This window comes from Protomyctophum bolini (assembly GCF_963924005.1).
Source record: "Protomyctophum bolini genome assembly, chromosome: 14".
Classification (NCBI taxonomy): domain Eukaryota; kingdom Metazoa; phylum Chordata; class Actinopteri; order Myctophiformes; family Myctophidae; genus Protomyctophum; species Protomyctophum bolini.
Window position 1 is genome coordinate 7,189,899 of NC_137875.1, and position 18,315 is coordinate 7,208,213.

General features: G+C 43.2%; 1 protein-coding gene across 1 annotated transcript in view; it reads left to right on the top strand.

The window, feature by feature from the left end:
* LOC308328714 (uncharacterized protein) overlaps nucleotides 1–18,315 on the top strand; it is a 222,889-nt gene that overhangs the window by 171,967 nt on the left and 32,607 nt on the right. The window contains exons 30-39 of the mRNA XM_080782807.1: nucleotides 3,102–3,146; nucleotides 4,474–4,551; nucleotides 5,419–5,454; nucleotides 5,773–5,826; nucleotides 6,681–6,734; nucleotides 8,578–8,619; nucleotides 14,618–14,722; nucleotides 15,111–15,164; nucleotides 17,080–17,133; nucleotides 18,129–18,182. Of these exons, the coding sequence (XP_080638933.1) occupies nucleotides 3,102–3,146; nucleotides 4,474–4,551; nucleotides 5,419–5,454; nucleotides 5,773–5,826; nucleotides 6,681–6,734; nucleotides 8,578–8,619; nucleotides 14,618–14,722; nucleotides 15,111–15,164; nucleotides 17,080–17,133; nucleotides 18,129–18,182 (576 nt within the window). The remainder of the gene's footprint in view (nucleotides 1–3,101; nucleotides 3,147–4,473; nucleotides 4,552–5,418; nucleotides 5,455–5,772; nucleotides 5,827–6,680; nucleotides 6,735–8,577; nucleotides 8,620–14,617; nucleotides 14,723–15,110; nucleotides 15,165–17,079; nucleotides 17,134–18,128; nucleotides 18,183–18,315) is intronic.

Below are 18,315 nucleotides of genomic sequence, written 5' to 3' on the forward strand. Positions count from 1 at the left end.
ACAAAGCATAAAAACATACATACAAGAAACAATCTACAAGGTATATTCATTTTCTGACCTTGTTAGCTTCTGCCCCGAAGCTCCGTGCTACACAGATCACTACGTATGTCCAAGCAGGTACTGGTCAAGACATCATAGGCTATACTGTTTGGACAGGAACACACATACTGTGACCAGGCGGTGGCCAAACGTGGTTTTTCAAAGAGGGACATTTCTGAAAATATTAAAAATATATTCTGCAGTCACACTTTACTTAAGTAAAGTATCAATCAATCTATCATCTATCTATCAATATAGAAATACTCTGTTACAAGTAAAAGTCCGGAATTCAAAATGTGCTTGAGTAAAAGTATTGGGCAAACTAATAATTGAAAACAATAAATACAAAACAATTATACAATAAAAATTAAAATAGCCTTTCTCACAAGGGAACAAACAAGTTATAGGAACCCTTACACATTCTACAGAGAATTAACCGTAAATCTGCCCGGGTTAATTTCAAAACACTCTGCCATCCATTGGTGTATGAATTTCACATGACAATTACCACCAGCGGGCCATACATAATACATAGCGAATAGGAGGCCCGGGAGGGGGGGGGGGGGGCTGTCTAAAATCTGTCCTCGTGTTATGATTCGCTCCCGGGGCGGACTTTGGACATGTCTGCTGCACACACACACACACACACACTCAGTCACACACACACACACACACACACACACACACACACACACACACAGTCACACACACATACATCACACAGTAAATCCGGCGTGGACAGGCGGAGCATAGATCAGGTGTAAACAGCTGTAACGGCAGCAGACAGCGCTGAACGGGACCACCTCCCGCCAGCTGCCTCTCCGCCATGACATTATGGAGATGCAATACCATTAACTCAGCCACCGGATATAACCTCAGCCTGGGTATAATCACCTATCTGTTCCCATTTGGGGTCTCATAGGCTGTCGAGGCTCTCTCTTTTATGGTTGCATACCGATCCGCTGTCCCGCAGAAACCTTGTATGGCCATTATTATTTCCTTTCTATTTTATTTATCGTAATTGTTTTCGGTAAATGAATGCTCCTCTACTCAAACAACACCATTGTGATCTGCTATTTTCACTTCTGAAGAAACATTCTGAAAGTGAAAATGCAAACAAATTCTGTGGGGTTTAACCGAAGTATTTAACTGATCAAAAGTGGATCAACGAGAACGTGTGACTAAGTAACTACATTGGATCCAAATTGAAACCAGTGTTCTTTTTCCACATTTCCTGAAAAAGTCAACAGTCTTTGACATTATACAAGGTTTCCGCCCTGACGACAATGCTATGGAATTGTTTAATTTATTCCGGATACAACGCCACAGCCTACGAGGTCCTGGTTCGACACATCAGCCACACTCCCACCATTCAATCACAAAGAAGCACATTACGCTGGCGTCGGACAATCATGCTTGTTTGTATTCGGAGGCGCTAAACTGCACATTAAGCGTGACAGCGGACCTACAGTACTCCTCATCGTGCTGAGGATAATGTGCTCGGTTAGTGCGGAGTAACAAGGGAAAGGTCGCATTCAGGCAGAATGTTTAAACCTTTTTAATGTGCTTCTGCTCGGTGAGAATGAGAGTTCAGATGGGGACAGAAGGGCAGCCCTGCGCCCGCGTGTGTGCTGTATGAATGTGCGTGCGTGTTGTGTTGTGTGTGTGGGTGTGTATTTCAGATATACCAGTATAGGCACTCTGGGTAGTGGGTACGTACATAGACAGAGTTGTTAGAATTTAAAATAATCCACACACTCTCCCATAAGCGAACGTCTGTAAACTGTGACCTATAGTTTTTACATCCAACAATCTCCTATACTCCGGTGCTTTGTGTAGTCTTCAATTTGTATAGCACATTTCAACAACAAGGCAATTCAATGTACATTTACATAAAACATTAAGCAAAGGAATTGCATTACAAAGGGATATTTGAATTTAAATTAAAAAAAGTTATACACCTATCTCCTTAATTGGAAACACCTATTTGGGACATAGAGCAAAACAACAAGCACAAGAGCCAGTGGTTCTGGATTTGGAGTCCATGCAGGCATCTTCCCTGTCTTCTCTGTCTTCGGGCATCTTTAATGAATCCACCATCTGTTTATCTACGTCCATTATTTACCGGCAGTCTCTTTCTCTTCCAAAATACCTGCAAAGTTTCCAGGCGTCATGTCATCAGAGAACCAATTTACTCAGCTTTTCAAAGGAGCGATCCTGACAGTCTTATTGTCTGAATTAATCGCAAAGACACAAACGCGTGGACGAAAGGCGATCATCACATCGTCAAAATGACGACTCCATTTTCTCTAAAACCTGTGTTGTATTTTCTTTCTGTAGGGAGAGAGAACGAGAGTACATCCTTTATTTATTTATTTTACCTAAACTTCAAAAAACGCTGCCGTAGGTCGAATCTGACTTTCCCAGCGGCTAATTTACATTGTGCAATGTATAGGACTTGTAACACTAATACATGCTGACCGCAGAAATCAATGTCCACGTCCGGGAAGTGAGCGGTAAATAATGCTTACAAGTATCCCCCTCGATCCCAATCAGGGTGCTCTTTTTGTGTGGCTTAGCATTATTGTTCCGTCTTTCTAGATTCTACATGGAAAGTATTGAAGATGTTGTGCTATAAACCATTTTGACCTGAGATCAGATTAAAAAAATGTCTTCTAAATCCTGACAGTTTTCTGAAAAAGCTATGTTTCTATGTCAGTCGTTATTCGATTTTTCAAAAATAGCAGACCTACAAGCTCGTAGCGCACCAGCTTTTAGATCTGCTATTTTTCAATAGCTAAAGCATAACATAATGCTAACACCAAAAGGGGATTCCCGCCCAAAATGGGATAAAGTATTGAACACGCGGGGCTCATACAGTGTTTGCAATGCGGTGTATATTCAGACCGCACGGTGGACTGTAACTTCACACACGTTCAATATATTCCAATTTAAATTCCTGCGCCGGGTGGAACCGTCTCAAAGTGAATAGCTGATGTATGGGGGCGGCATTATGCCGCATTGTGATGATGATGATTTCTTCCCGCTGTTTTTTTCCGCAGGCCGACGGGGGGCTGTCCGTCCCCAGAGGATCGCGTGGGCCTAAGGTAGGATCCCCTACGGTGATGGAAATGAGCCAATGCAAACCCACCGAAAAGTCTGCCGTATAAAAATTGCATATTCTAAGTTGTACGGGCGGAATGGTAATGCGGGTGGGGTGGGAGGGGGAGTGTGTGTGGATCCTCTGCAAAAGTTTCTTCACGTCTGTTGGAGGAGGGCTTGTTTTATATACTTTGTGTCGCGCGGCCGAAAATGGCCGATCTACAAGCTTGCAGCGTGTCGCGTTGTGAGCTTGGACGTGGGCGATATACAGTATTCTAAGCGTGACACTGCCGCACAGCCCAGTAGAAACTAGGGTCAAAAGTGCCAGGAGAACTAATAGACAAATGTCATTAATGAGCTTTCAGATATGTTAATTGATGCATTGGAGCCACCCTGACTAATGCCATGTCACATTTGAATAAACGCATTACTCAGAATTGACGGGCACAAGTTCAAAATGTCGTTGGTGAGCTACTACGGTAATAACATTGTAAAGTTAGATGAAGTTGAGGTGGAACTGAGTTCAGGAATAGTTTGCTGGCTGTGCGGTAGCTACCGACCGTACTTCTTCAGCCCAGTGGGAGTCCAACAGAGAGAGAGAGAAATGATGATATTGTGACAGCGTGTGTGCAATGTCAATGAAGCTCAGTTCTTCACCAAAGGTTTGCCATTATCTTTGCTTTGGAGCTATCAAATCGCAAACCTCACTTGGCTGAGGCACAATCTGAAAACGTATTTTTACTGCAAAGACTCTGTGCATTCTATGCACGTTCTCTACTCTCTCTCTCTCTCTCTCTATCTCTCTCTCTCTCTCTCAAAACAAATATTCATCTTGTGAGGACAAGGAATATATAATATAATGGTTCCCAAACCTTTCAGGTCGCGACCCACCCAAATATTCACATTTGAACTGGGGACCCTAGGAATTGTATAGCATTACATTTAGTTCCACAGATAAATATTGTGAAAATAGCCAAACTTCAAGCTCACAACGCGTCTCACTGTGAGGCGTTGTGAGCTTGTAAATCGGCTATTTTTTTAATACACAATGTTTGCCTTTTGTTTTGTAATATTTGGCCAATTAGGTATTTAGACATAAGATACCCTCTATACACTTAGTTACGGTATAGCCAGCCTACCGTATGTTGGTTTGTTTACGGTTGAGTGAGAAATCAAGGTTGCACGTTAAGCAAACCATCTGGGGACCCCCCCAAAATAATTTGGGGACCCCCCCTGGGGAACCATTTCTGTACTAGTGGCTCTATTGCAAATGGTTGAATGAATTGTGGTGTGTCATTAAAAGCCCTGTGGTGTCTCCTGTCATGGTGTCAGGGGGAGAGAGGGGTCCCGGGGCTGCCAGGAGACCATGGTGAGAAGGGGGAACCAGGGGACAGCATCGTCGGCTCCCCAGTGAGTACAACACCGTACGGACCACCCTTCACTTCACCCTTCACTTACTTTCTCCACGTTAAGCTGTCTACTGTACTGTATGTGTTCAACAACGCAGCCATGCAAAATAACACTGACGGCTATGAGGTGTCGAAAGCCTGACCCGCATAGCAACAGTTGCTAAACTATTTGGATTGGCATTGGACAATCGCTTTTGGGGGTGGGATTTTAGCGAAGGGCCAATTCCATTTCCAAAATAGTGGAAAATGGCCGATCTTCAAGCCGCTATTTTCACTATTTCATATTATTATTATTTATTTTTCTGTAAATTTTAAATATAGGAAACAACCCATGAAAATGGTTGCATGACCCAAAAATGTGTCCCGAGTCCATAGTTTGGGAAACACTCTACCATACTTTGACATTTGTATGCAGCGTCTTTTGAGGTTTCCTGGCGGATCGAGAGGCTCAAAAAGTGTTGAGTGTGGTCTTGCGTTGCCGTTTGAAATACAGGCGTTGTAAAATACAGAGAATCAATAGAGCAGAAGGTGTCTTAACCCATTCTGACCTGAGATCAGATTCATACGAGGTTTCCACGGGACACACACTGGTCTGATTAACCCATTCTGACCTGAGATCAGATTCTAAAAATGTCAGTCGTTCTTCGAATTTTTCAAAAATAGCAGACCTACAAGCTCGTATCGCGCCACTCGGTGGCGCGATATGAGCTTGTAGATCTGCTATTTTTCAATAGGTAAAGCATAACATGATGCTAACACCAAAATGGGTGCCCGGTCAGAATGGGTTAACACTACTTTATTGGATCCGGGGTGCTAAAGGCCTTGGTTCCAACAATGGGTTTAACAATGTTGTGTGATGTTTCCTTAGGGTCTCATGGGACCTGGAGGAAAGCCTGGAATTGAGGTATGTGGGGTGGAAAACCTATATGTCTCAATCTGCTTTCACAAAAAAAAAGGCAGTTCATTCGGTGTCTATTGTTTTATTAGGATCCCCATTAGCTTTTGCCATGACATAATTGTGCTAGTGTGTTCCTGGGGACCGCCAGAGAGAAACATTTCAACAAAAACACATTAATTACATCAGCTTTATAATCACTATAATCTAAATGAAAATACAATAAAAGTAGCACAACTAAAACTAACCCAAACGTATTCTTGCCTACCAGCACCTTCCAACTCTGGATGTGATCTGATCATGAGGATAATGTGTTGATGTTTTCAGGGCCCTCGCGGAACCCAGGGTTTATCTGGCCCTGTTGGACCTTCAGGCAGAGAGGTGAGTACGTGCTATGATCCCAGCGAGCTGCCAGCTAGAAGGAATATTGTCTTCCTACTGTGCTAAGAACTAGGATGAGACCTGGCAGAAGTGAACAGGGAAGCCGACAGTATTCTGAGACTTCCGATATACTGTACGTCCAAAACCGTTACCTTTTAGGAAACGGGACGAAATCTTTCGAGGATGCTGTTTGTTTTTAAGTTAAACATTTTTTATCATATACTGTACAGTACTGTCACTGTACTTCATCATCACACAGCGATTGTGTTTACAATTTGTTTACAATTTTTCTAATCTTTGTAAACTTTTTGTCTGTAATTAATGACATGACCAAATAGGGATTGAATCGTTAATCAGTTATTTTATGAAATTATCGATCATCGGCACACTTATTTTATAATGGAATGGAATTCCTGGTAATACGGTAGTTTGAAAAGGTCATGGGAAAATATTTGGCTATGCATTTCTTTTGGCTATGGATTTGGTTAATAAAAAACCTTTTCCAAAACATGTATAACATTACACGAAGTATGTAACATAAGGCATTATTCGCCAAACGGGCAGTGTGATTGCAGCCTAATTCTATACCCTAGGATAGGTGGTGTAGCAAAACATTCTATATTCTGTGCTTTATTGTTGCTACACTGCCTGTCTCTGTGCATTGCACACATAGGACTAAGAGACTCATCTTTGCGTTGAATGATTGTTATATACTGTAGGCCTGGAAATCGGGTTAAATATTCTAGAAAGGTTTTGGAAATGTATTGGTAAAAAATTAAATGTGTGGGAACCCTGATGAATCCATGAAATCAACTATACTGTAGTTTGTTTAACCGTTGCGTCTCCTCCTGAAGGGCCCTACAGGTAGAACCGGTTCTCCAGGACTCCCTGGACCTCCAGGTGAACCAGTAAGTACTGTGACACTGTTGAATTTGATATCATTCTATTCATAGACTTTTGAATAAAACTGTGGTGCTGTCAACCAGTGGTGGAAAGTAACTAAATACATTTACTTTAGTACTGTACTACTGTACTTTGTGGTATTTGTACTTTACTCGAGAGTGGTGAGTGCTTTTTCCACCACTGCTGTCAACACCACTGAGCTTCTTTCAACTGCATTAACCCATTCTGACCTGAGATCAGATTCATACGAGGTTTCCACTGGACACACACTGGTCTGATTAACCCCATTCTGACCTGAGATCAGATTCTAAAAATGTCAGTCGTGCTTCGATTTTTCAAAAATAGCAGACCTACAAGCTCGTAGCGCGCCACTCGGTGGCGCGCTATGAGCTTGTAGATCTGCTATTTTTCAATAGCTAAAGCATAACATGATGCTAACTCCAAAATGGGTTCCCGTTCAGAATGGGTTAACAGTCACTTTGGACTGAGCAGGAGATGTAACTCCAATATAATTGCTGGGAGAGTTTGAAGGCTGGTGGCAGATTTATTTTTTTTGTGACCAACACCAACTGGCACCACAGCACTCTCATGCTAGAATGTGTTAGAAATATTTGGGCAGGTGTGATGCTGACACACACACACACACACACACGCACGCACGCACGCAAATACAAGCGAGCGCGCGTTTGTATTACTACGCCTGTGAGGACATATATACCAGTGTGCAACCAAGTTAGAAATCTGGTAAAACCCTGAATCCTAATAAAAATCTATTTGACCATAAAACTATTTTCTCTCTGCCCGCCACCACAGAGTTTGTAGGACGGGAGATTTGACCCAAAAGAAATTGCAATAGTAGAGATAAGGTTTTTTATGAGTCATCCAAATAGCATAATTATACTATACTACGAGTAAGACGCGCGGACGCGGGAAGCGAACGCACTCGGCTCCATATATGGGCACAAAAGGGGCCAGGTCCACAACAAACAAATCACTGGCCCCTTTTGTGCCCATATATGGAGCTGAGTGGACCTGGCCCCTTTTGTGCCCATATACTACTATCATGGTAAATTCAGGGTGTTGAATGTCATTTGTGAAGAAGGCCATACTGTAGCCGTCTTCACAAATGTGATGAGGTCATCACAATTGGGCAAACAAACCTTGAACGATTACGATCATTTCTTTTGGGTTACGCCCCTTTTTTTTAGCTTAGATTGACTGGCCTATCGTGGGCTCCAATCCACCGCGGTGCGTCCGCCTCTGTCGATCATCTACATTCTACATGAACACAGCTGGCCCGTGTTCATCTACATTCTACATGAACACAGCTGGCCCGTGTTCATCTACATTCTACATGAACACAGTTGGCCCGTGTTCGGGGGAGGGATAATTGCATGGTCATTGCACGTCCTCCTACGGGCTGCGGGGGGCGACACCTGTCAGCTGGGAGTGTTGGGCGGGAGGAGGAGTAGGACGAAGACTCTACGTCCTCCCGGTTGGGGCTCCTCACTGGCAGGTGAGCCAGTAGGTATACAGTATATATACAGTAGGATTACAACATCGGTTACAGCAAAGAAATTTGTGTGGAGAGGAATTAATTGGCGTAACGACTAAATTGGGGAAATGGTGCTATTACAATTTAAGCATTTGGCAGATTGGCTACTCAAAAAATACTATTCTTGTGGGGATATTTGACCCTCAGGAATAGTAATTCAAGTGCACGGCTGCACGCACGCACATGCACACTAGCGCGTGGTTAATTACAATTTGTACGTGCACCTTTAACTTATTTTTTATCTACTGTGTACAGTACAATGTGTAATGGAACTTTTCTTCTCTCTTTGACAGGTTGCCTTGCCAATTATTGGAGACATGGGTACTTTTCTCAAGGTACGTTCTTCATCATCATACAGTAGTTTAGGTCAATGAGAAGAGGAATGTAACACGTGTATAAATGCAGTGGTGGACAAAGTACTCAACGACAGAGTCAAAGTATGCATACTCCTGGTCAAATACATGCATATCTGTATTAAAAGACATAAAAGAAAAAGAAAAAAAATCCACAAGTTGCATCACGAGTCGTGACACAGGGCTTGAGTGATTAATTAAATGTACAACCAGAACCAGGTAGAATGTAAACGTGGTGCTCTGATGACAGGGAGAGTGGGGAAAATGTGTTCAGAGAATACTGTAACTTTCCACAAGAACTCCCACAACCTATTAGTCACTGTCCCTTTAATATCTTATTTGTGATTGTTTTCCAAGCCGTCATAGCAAGCCTCGTTACGTGCCGACAGGAAGTGGAAAGACCTTTCACACCAATTTATTGTGCATATTGAATGAAAACAAGTTTGAAATTCGAGCCATGATCCATCCGGGTCCTGGAAATACTCAGAGGAAATCGGCTCCAAGTAAACAAACAAACAAGCAGTCATAAACAACGTATGAGATTATTGATGATCCCCCCATGGGGAAATGTAGGTGTCACAGCACGGGAGAGGTACAGTACAGGTAATAAGAATAAACTTAGTAAAAAAGCCAGGAAAGTATAGGTACTAAAAGAGGCTATTTTAACGTAGCTTTTTGAAAGGAATGTTGGGTTATAACTGTGAATAGTTAGTCCTGAAAATTGAGCGATGCACAGACTGTAGTGTATACGGTAGGTAAAACTAATTGAAATAAAATGATGTCCATTTAAGCCTAAGTGGGAGCTACTGTAGTATCATGGAGACATGAGGCATCCTACTAGAGTACAGTATATGATTTTCTGGCCCCTGGCAATATGCTTAATCAGCACCATGGAGAGAGTCACAGAAACACACACACACACACACTGCATATAATCTCCTACACTGCAGCACATGGAAGCTGTTTAAATGGAGAAACGAGACACATTCATTCAGTGTAGAACCTACACTGCATGAAAAGCTGTTTAAACAGAGAAACGCTCAACTTTAGACCGAACACATTGATTGCTGAGATGACACTACTGCCAAGAGTTTAATCAGAATGAGTCAGCCATTAACACAGAACTTTCTCTCTCTCTCTCTCTCTCTCTCTCTCTCTCTCTCTCTCTCTCTCTCTCTCTGGAAAAGTTTATGAAATATATGCGTGCATGGCGTCGTATGCTGTAACTATGCTGTGTGTGTAGCCTATCCCATTGGTTCCCAAAGTTTTAATTTCCAGGACCCTCCGTTTGGTATGAAAATTGGGGGTCCACGTGGTTCCATTTGTAAACTCTCAAAGTTACAGACCCTTAAAGGTCCATTTGGATACAGACCCCTAAAGGTCCTGTCAGGAACAACTCAGTATTTGGACCCGAATGCAGAATAACCCAGGCAACAACGACTTGCACTCAAGCACTCTTTTATTTCACTCAAAAAACCCTCCCGCAGGGCAAAGATAACATAAACTCACAATCTCGGGAAACACAGCATTGTAATCGAGCAACCCAACCAATAACACAGAGTCCCTAATATACCTCCATGCTCATTAACCAAAGTCTCTTCAGCTTAGACGCACAGGTGGACACAGTCTCACAATCAGCCAGGGGAAGGGAGGCAACAGAGGGGCAGAGTCAGGGAGTCGACCCAGCCATGGGTGACCGGTCCATTTGGATACAGATCCTTCAAGGTCCATTTGGATCAATAATTCAGCTGTGGGGGCCCCCTGGAACCCCCTCAAGGACCCATGGGTGGGAAATACTTCCCATTCCCGTACAATAGTGGCATGTCAGCGGCTCAGGAGGAAGACCGGCCGCTTGGGAACCGGAACGTTCCCGGTGTGATCTCGGGCTCCCGCAAGAGTTAGTGTCGAAGGGTCCTTGAGCAAGACGCTGAACCCCTAATTGCTCCCGATGTGTAGGTTGGGTGAATGTAATGCACAATCTTAAAGCACCTTGGATAAAAGGCACTATATAAATGCACCATTTACCATTTACGACTTTGAGAACCACTGGCCTGTCTTGGCCCACGCCCCCTACCTACCCCATCGCAGTACTCTCTCTCCAGTCGACCGTAAAACCTGCCCGGCCTGCGGGGTTCGGACAGATCCATGCATCACCATGCCATACAGTTGGTCCCGAGAGACACACAAAACAAAATGCAGTATCCTTGTGATCATCAATGTCTCTACACCACAACTACAGTCTCCTACAGATAATACCCTGAGGTTATCCAGGGTTACCTGTACAGTAGCAGCACCAAACCTGGCACACCGTATTTGTGCCAGTATTTTGTATCAATGTATCTTTTCAGACAAAGGAATCACAACTCTGACAAGTACGTATTAGGCAGAAGGTCCCATTTCACAAGTTTTCAAATTAATAAAATGTCTAAAATCCTTTGAAAATAGCAGATTTATGAGCTGTGAGCCTGTATATCGGCTATTTTCAAATTGCCAAAGTATATAATGGGTCTGAAATGATTTATTCAAAGTAACTAAAGTTTTCCAATAATTGTAGTGGCGTAAAAGTACAATATTTGTCTCTGAGATGTAGAAGTAAAAGTACAGAAAATTGGAAATACTCCAGTAAAGCAAAAGTACCTAAAATTGTACTTAACCCATTCTGACCTGAGATCAGATTCATACGAGGTTTCCACTAGGACACACACTGGTCTGATTAACCCATTCTGACCTGAGATCAGATTCTAAAAAATGTCAGTCGTTCTTCGATTTTTCAAAAAATAGCAGACCTACAAGCTCGTAGCGCGCCACTCGGTGGCGCGCTATGAGCTTGTAGATCTGCTATTTTTCAATAGCTAAAGCATAACATAGTGCTAACACCAAAATGGGTTCCCGGACAGAATGGGTTAAGTACAGTACTTGAGTAAATGTACTTATATTTACTTTAATTTAACTTCAGTGTGTGACCCATGACCTGTTAGCGCAGTACTTTTAATCAGTTCAGTCAGATAACAACTCACACATAGAATGAACCAATATTTCCGAATGTGAATACAACTGTGGATATATGTTTTATCATGACATTCAGGCTGATATATACCTCTACTTAAGTAAAACATGTGAGTACCGTACTCTTTCCACCACTGAATGAGTGTGCATGTTCCGGTGCTTGGGATGCCTCCTCGCCTCGTGTCCTTTGGTTTGGGTGATGGATAGTGGCTGTCACGTGGAGAGGGTCACAGGAGGATATCGTCTGCCGGCTGCACTGCAGGTTCCTTCGGAACAGAAGATCTGTTCAAATGTGGATGACTTGAAGCATGACGTGCTAGAGAGAGAGAGAGGCCGTTCTCATGCCATCAGACGGCGGCAGTCGGCTGGCTGGGGATTGTATTCTTCATGGCTAGCGAGTCGTAACGCAGTGGTGTCGCACAACGGGACAGTCTAGTGTAAAGACAAGACAAGATGTGGAGCAATTTGAGAAATTAGAGATTTTCTCCATAATCAACCTTTTTCCAAGGGCTTTTTTTTCACACGAGAAGTGACAGTGATTAATTTCCAATGAGTGGCGAACAGGTGCATGTGGTGGGGAGGCACGGGCAATCTGACAGACGCACTCCCGTGAAACTGTCGCACCTGTCACAACTATTACAAAATCAACTAACCGCAATTATTTGAGATAATCGTAATTATTTTTGCATAATCGTCAATTTGTTTCCACGTTGAAAAATCTTCATATATTTTCAAACATTTTTTAGAAATTACAGAAATAGCAGATCTACAAGCTTACTTTGTGACGTGTTGTAAGTTTGTAGATCAACTATTTATGCTATTTTTTTTAAAGATTTTGGAAATAAAAAATATATAAAAAATATGAAATGTGTTTGTGATTTAAAGTTTTAGATTTAAGTTATGCGCATCTGCGACAATAGATTAAATGTGTTGAGTTATTTAATTTATTTCTTTTTTGTACATTTTGATACCAATACTTTTGTACTTGAAATTCCGAACTTGTACTTACAGTATTGATACTGTACATACGTAAAGAAATGTGAGTAGTTTTTCCACCGCTGCTGTCCAAATTATGAATGCTATGATACTTCCAACCATCCGCCCTGCAGTGTTGGTGTAGTCTCTCAGACAGAGACGTGCAGCTGTTTGTCCCCTCTGTACTTTAATGTTTGTTTTTATGACTTCCAGGATCCTTGGAAGGAGACGTGGTAACACAAAGGCTGCGTAGATTAACAGCCACGTTGTCTCCCAGTTGTATATATACCTTTTTATAGTTTGATTCATGTACATGAAGTATATCGTCGCTGTTGACTGCAAACCTTGTATGTCCAAAACTAAAATAATCAGAAAATAAATGGAAGATGCAAGGTTTCTGCCCGACAGCGTCTCCTCCTAGTTAGAGCTCGCCACCACCTCTTTTACGGTGTAGAAGTGTCAGAAGATACAAGGTTTCTGCCCGACAGCGTCTCCTCCTAGTTAGAGCTCACCACCACCTCTTTTACGGTGAGAAGTGTCAGAAGATACAAGGTTTCTGCCTGACAGCGTCTCCTCCTAGTTAGAGCTCAGTCACCACCACCTCTTTTACGGTGTAGAAGTGTCAGAGACCGTATCTAGATTGGATTGAGAGAGCAATGATTATTTACGATTGTCCCCCATAAATGTCACCGTCAATGAGTTTGACAAAGTTCACCCGTTCCCCACGACGGGAGACACACTTAGCCCATTTTGGGCGGGAATCCCTTTTGGTGTTAGCATTATGCTATGCTTTAGCTATTGAAAAATAGCAGATCTACAAGCTCATAGCGCGCCACTCTGTGGCGCGCTACGAGCTTGTAGGTCTGCTATTTTTTTTAAATCGAAGAACGACTGACATAGAAACATAGCTTTTTCAGAAAACTGTCAGGATGTAGAAGACATTTTTTAGAATCTGATCTCAGGTCAAAATGGGTTAGAGTGGGTTTGGGTATTATTTCAGCTCCTCCGCAGACATTTACGGAACATTTATGTGTCACTTGGGCCATTGTCCTCCACTCAGGGGGATGTGACGCCATGAAGGACAGCACAAATGGCGGTCCACCGCCGGCCGCGGCTTGATAAAATACTAGATCTGTCACACATCATCCGCGGTAAAAAATAGTCAGTGTTCATTAATCCATTTGTAACTCAGAGAGACCCTAGCCTCGGAAACCCAGACGTTTTAAGAGAGACCCTTACTAGGGATCCATTTGGTTACATTTGTACTGGTTAATTTAAATGTATCTGCATGGATGGTAGAATAATAATAAAAATAATGTGCTGTACAATATACAATGTAACAGAATCAGCTTTATTTTCACATGACAGGTTTACTAGTGTAGAGCTGAAATCAATGTGTTTATATGGGGGGACACACACAAGGTTAAGGTTAAATATAACACATATAATTACACTGTATTGTTCTTGTACAATATCATAATATAACTAACAGTGTAACTGCAGCGATTGGAGGTCCTATTTAGTTCCTGTTGCCGGGTAGGATACCTACGGGTTGACACAGATGTGCAGGGTGCCAGGTCTGACTGACCATGCATGTGGTCCTGTCTTTGTCTCCACAGAACGCCTGCAGCGTGTGTACGACCAGGGTGCCAGGTCTGACTGACCATGCATGTGGTCCTGTCTTTGTCTCCACAGAACGCCTGCAGCGTGTGTACGACCAGGGTGCCAGGTCTGACTGACCATGCATGTGGTCCTGTCTTTGTCTCCACAGAACGCCTGCAGCGTGTGTACGACCAGGGTGCCAGGTCTGACTGACCATGCATGTGGTCCTGTCTTTGTCTCCACAGAACGCCTGCAGCGTGTGTACGACCAGGGTGCCAGGTCTGACTGACCATGCATGTGGTCCTGTCTTTGTCTCCACAGAACGCCTGCAGCCTGTGTACGACCAGGGTGCCAGGTCTGACTGACCATGCATGTGGTCCTGTCTTTGTCTCCACAGAACGCCTGCAGCGTGTGTACGACCAGGGTGCCAGGTCTGCCCGGCCAGAAGGGGGAGAAGGGAGCCCTCGGTGTAGCGGGAGTGGAAGGCTTGGAGGGAGTCAAGGTACGTAGGAGGAGTCACACCACACAGAGTCAATGTAGGTAGTCGTGACCAGCAGTGGGTTCCCTATGGAGACACAGAGAGGCTTTGTGTCTCCATAGGGAACCACTGCTGGTCGTCCAGTTATTGGCATAGGCTTAAGAAAATATCCATGAATTCAAGTCTCCATGGGGTGAGTAATCGGTAGAGAAAAAAAGTTACTTTTGGGGTGAACTACCCCACGCCCCCTCCCGTCCTTTCTCTGTTAATATACCTTACGATTTATTCTAATATATTCTGTATGTATTACTGAGTAGACTTTTTTTGTACCATAACCTTTTACAGTACTACCTGTACTGTTAATAATCATGTTAATGAAGTATTCAATTAGTGTTGTATCTGTCCTAATCAGGGTGATCCAGGTGTGAGAGGTCCTTTTGGTAATCCTGGAAAGGAAGGCCCAAAGGTAAGACTAGGATATTATAGCCATCGCCCGTTGTTGACTCCACAGAGGCTGTGATCACATAATACATGTTTCATATAGGCCTACATGAGTTATTAACTGTTATACAAATTACAATCTAGTAAAACGTCTAGGTCTAGCTTTAGAAACCTTTTGTACATTCCGTTTATCGGACGATCTTTATCGGCCGTGTGTGTGTGTGTGTGTGTGTGTGTGTGTGTGTGTGTGTGTGTGTGTGTGTGTGCGTGTGTGTGCGTGTGTGTGTGTGTGTGTGTGTGTGTGTGTGTGTGTGTGTGTGTGCGCGTGCGCGCGTGCTTATTTCTCATTACATTCCCAGTGACGTTTACTGTTTCAGTGCCCTGGACAATAAAGTGTATTGTTACATAGTGTTGTCTTAACCACATTTGAGAGATCATCGCAAAGAACACATTTATAAACCTGTAAGTGTATATGCATAAAACATATCAGCCCCATATATCAGTATATCTCTTGCTGACTACTGTTGTGTTCACACTGGCAGATGCAAAAGATGCAAAGCTACACAGCATATTTGTAGCTGAAGTTGAAGCCAGCAAAACTTTTCGGTAGCTGTTGTAGCTTTTGCACGGATGTATCTTCTTTGTATTCCCAGGTCACTGACTTCCGTTGAACATGAACGGTAGACTGTATCTTTGCATATGCCCGTGTGAACGCAGCATAATACTGCATGGTGTTGGCATTGGCCCCGAAAAGCGATGAAAGTAAAAAAAACTTGAAAGCCTATACAGTAAGTAGTGCGTGTACAACATAATACTGTCCATGCACTCTCCTCTGCGGTGGCCCGGTGGCTGCACAAGCTGTTGCTATGGATACAGTGCTATATAACCGTGAGGTAGGCTGAGGCAATTCCAACACATCAGCTGTAAGATTTGGCATTTATATAGATCTGTTTCATAGGGTTTCCACACAGCACCTCACAGGTACCTCTTCCACACAGATCGTGATCTACCAGTAGACACAAGGGCTGTGCAGGTAGATCACATGACATGCCCCTAAAAAAAAAGTATAAAACACATATTTTTGGCATCTGCCACTTCAATTAAGGTGACAATGTTGTTTTCAAGAGTGTTGCTGTGCACAAACCTCACATTACAGATTAAATACAAAAAACTACCTACTTATTCCATTTCTCCATTCCAACTCCAAGTGCATTTGTCTTATATGTAACACTGCTATTCCATTTTTAAACTATTTTCAGCAATGGTATAATATTCTTTTTTTTGTTGAGCCAGTCATTTTGAAAGTAGCTCTCAAGTCAAAAAAGTGTGGGCACCCCTGCTCTAGGGCTTCCACCGAGCACCTCACAGGTACCTCTTCATAGGGCAGTTTCATAGGGCTTCCACACAGCACCTCACAGGTACCTCTTCATAGGGCAGTTTCATAGGGCTTCCACACAGCACCTCACAGGTAGCTCTTCATAGGGCAGTTTCATAGGGCTTCCACACAGCACCTCACAGGTACCTCTTCATAGGGCAGTTTCATAGGGCTTCCACACAGCACCTCACAGGTAGCTCTTCATAGGGCAGTTTCATAGGGCTTCCACACAGCACCTCACAGGTAGCTCTTCATAGGGCAGTTTCATAGGGCTTCCACACAGCACCTCACAGGTAGCTCTTCATAGGGCAGTTTCATAGGGCTTCCACACAGCACCTCACAGGTAGCTCTTCATAGGGCAGTTTCATAGGGCTTCCACACAGCACCTCACAGGTACCTCTTCATAGGGCAGTTTCATAGGGCTTCCACACAGCACCTCACAGGTAGCTCTTCATAGGGCAGTTTCATAGGGCTTCCACACAGCACCTCACAGGTACCTCTTCATAGGGCAGTTTCATAGGGCTTCCACACAGCACCTCACAGGTACCTCTTCCCTTTCCTACAGGGAGTAAAAGGAGAACGAGGTTTCCCAGGCCCTATAGGTGACAAAGGAGAGGAGGTAAGTTTAAAAAGTATGCCCTCGTTTTTTAGAAACAGAAAGAATGCATTATTCATTCCGCCTTTGGCGCAGGGAAGTCGCACTGAAACTGACATTCAGAAGTAGATTTCTTTTTTTAAAGACTTCCACGTAATACCTTCTAATTCCTTGTTAAGTCTCCACATTAAAGCGTTTGGAAAGGGATGCTTTTCAAAGGCTGTGGTGGTGGTGTGGGCGTTCTCGTTGGCTCACATGTGGAAGAGTGCATGCCACAGACTGTAAATGAGGCCATAGCCCGTCCCGCAGGTTGTGACATGCTGTCATCCCATACCTATTTACACGCACATCGACGGTGGGTGCTGGGCTAATAAGGCAATATATGAAAGGAGATGGGGCCCGCACAGGATTTACTTTATTTAGCTTAGTGACAACATTTTGATCTCAACGGATCTTCAGAGGAAGTACTTATACTGAAAGAAACTTGGTGTGTATTTTGGGCATGTCATTATTGGCGAATACAAGGTCATGCCCAATATTGGCAACAAAAAAAAAGCAGATCACGTTGCTATTATAATTATCGATGCATTAATGTGTACCGGTAGTTAATGATTATATTTGATATTGCCAATCTCTGTCTGCAAAGTAAAGTAACTAAAGGTATAGTATTAAATACTGGAAATGTAGTAGAGTAAAGGGTATATAGAGGCCACTTGGGAACCGTGAGGTTGCCAGTTCGATCCCTGTGGGCTCCCCCAGAGTTAGTGTCGAAGTGTCCTTGAGCAAGACGCTGAACCCTTAATTTCTCCCGATGTACAGGTCGGTGCCTTGCATGGTCATCGGTGTATGAATGTCTGTGTGAATGTAATGCGCACCTATGCCTCTATGTAAAGTACCTTGCATAAAGGTGCTATATAAATGCACCATTGACCATTTAGTGCAAAATAGAAAAAAAATGTAAATGCTTCGGTCAAATTTCTTGAGTAAAAACTTTTCACCACTATGACATCATTTTTCAGGGGACTGGCGGAGTCCCTGGACTTCCTGGAATGACTGGTCGTACCGGTGCACCGGTAAGCTATCCATTTTTATACTTAACTAACCTGGCATCCCTAATTTGAAATACAATATTATATGATAATATTGCACGTAAGAATGTATGAACTCTGGTTGTGTTGTTTTCAACATGACTTATTGAAAGCTTGA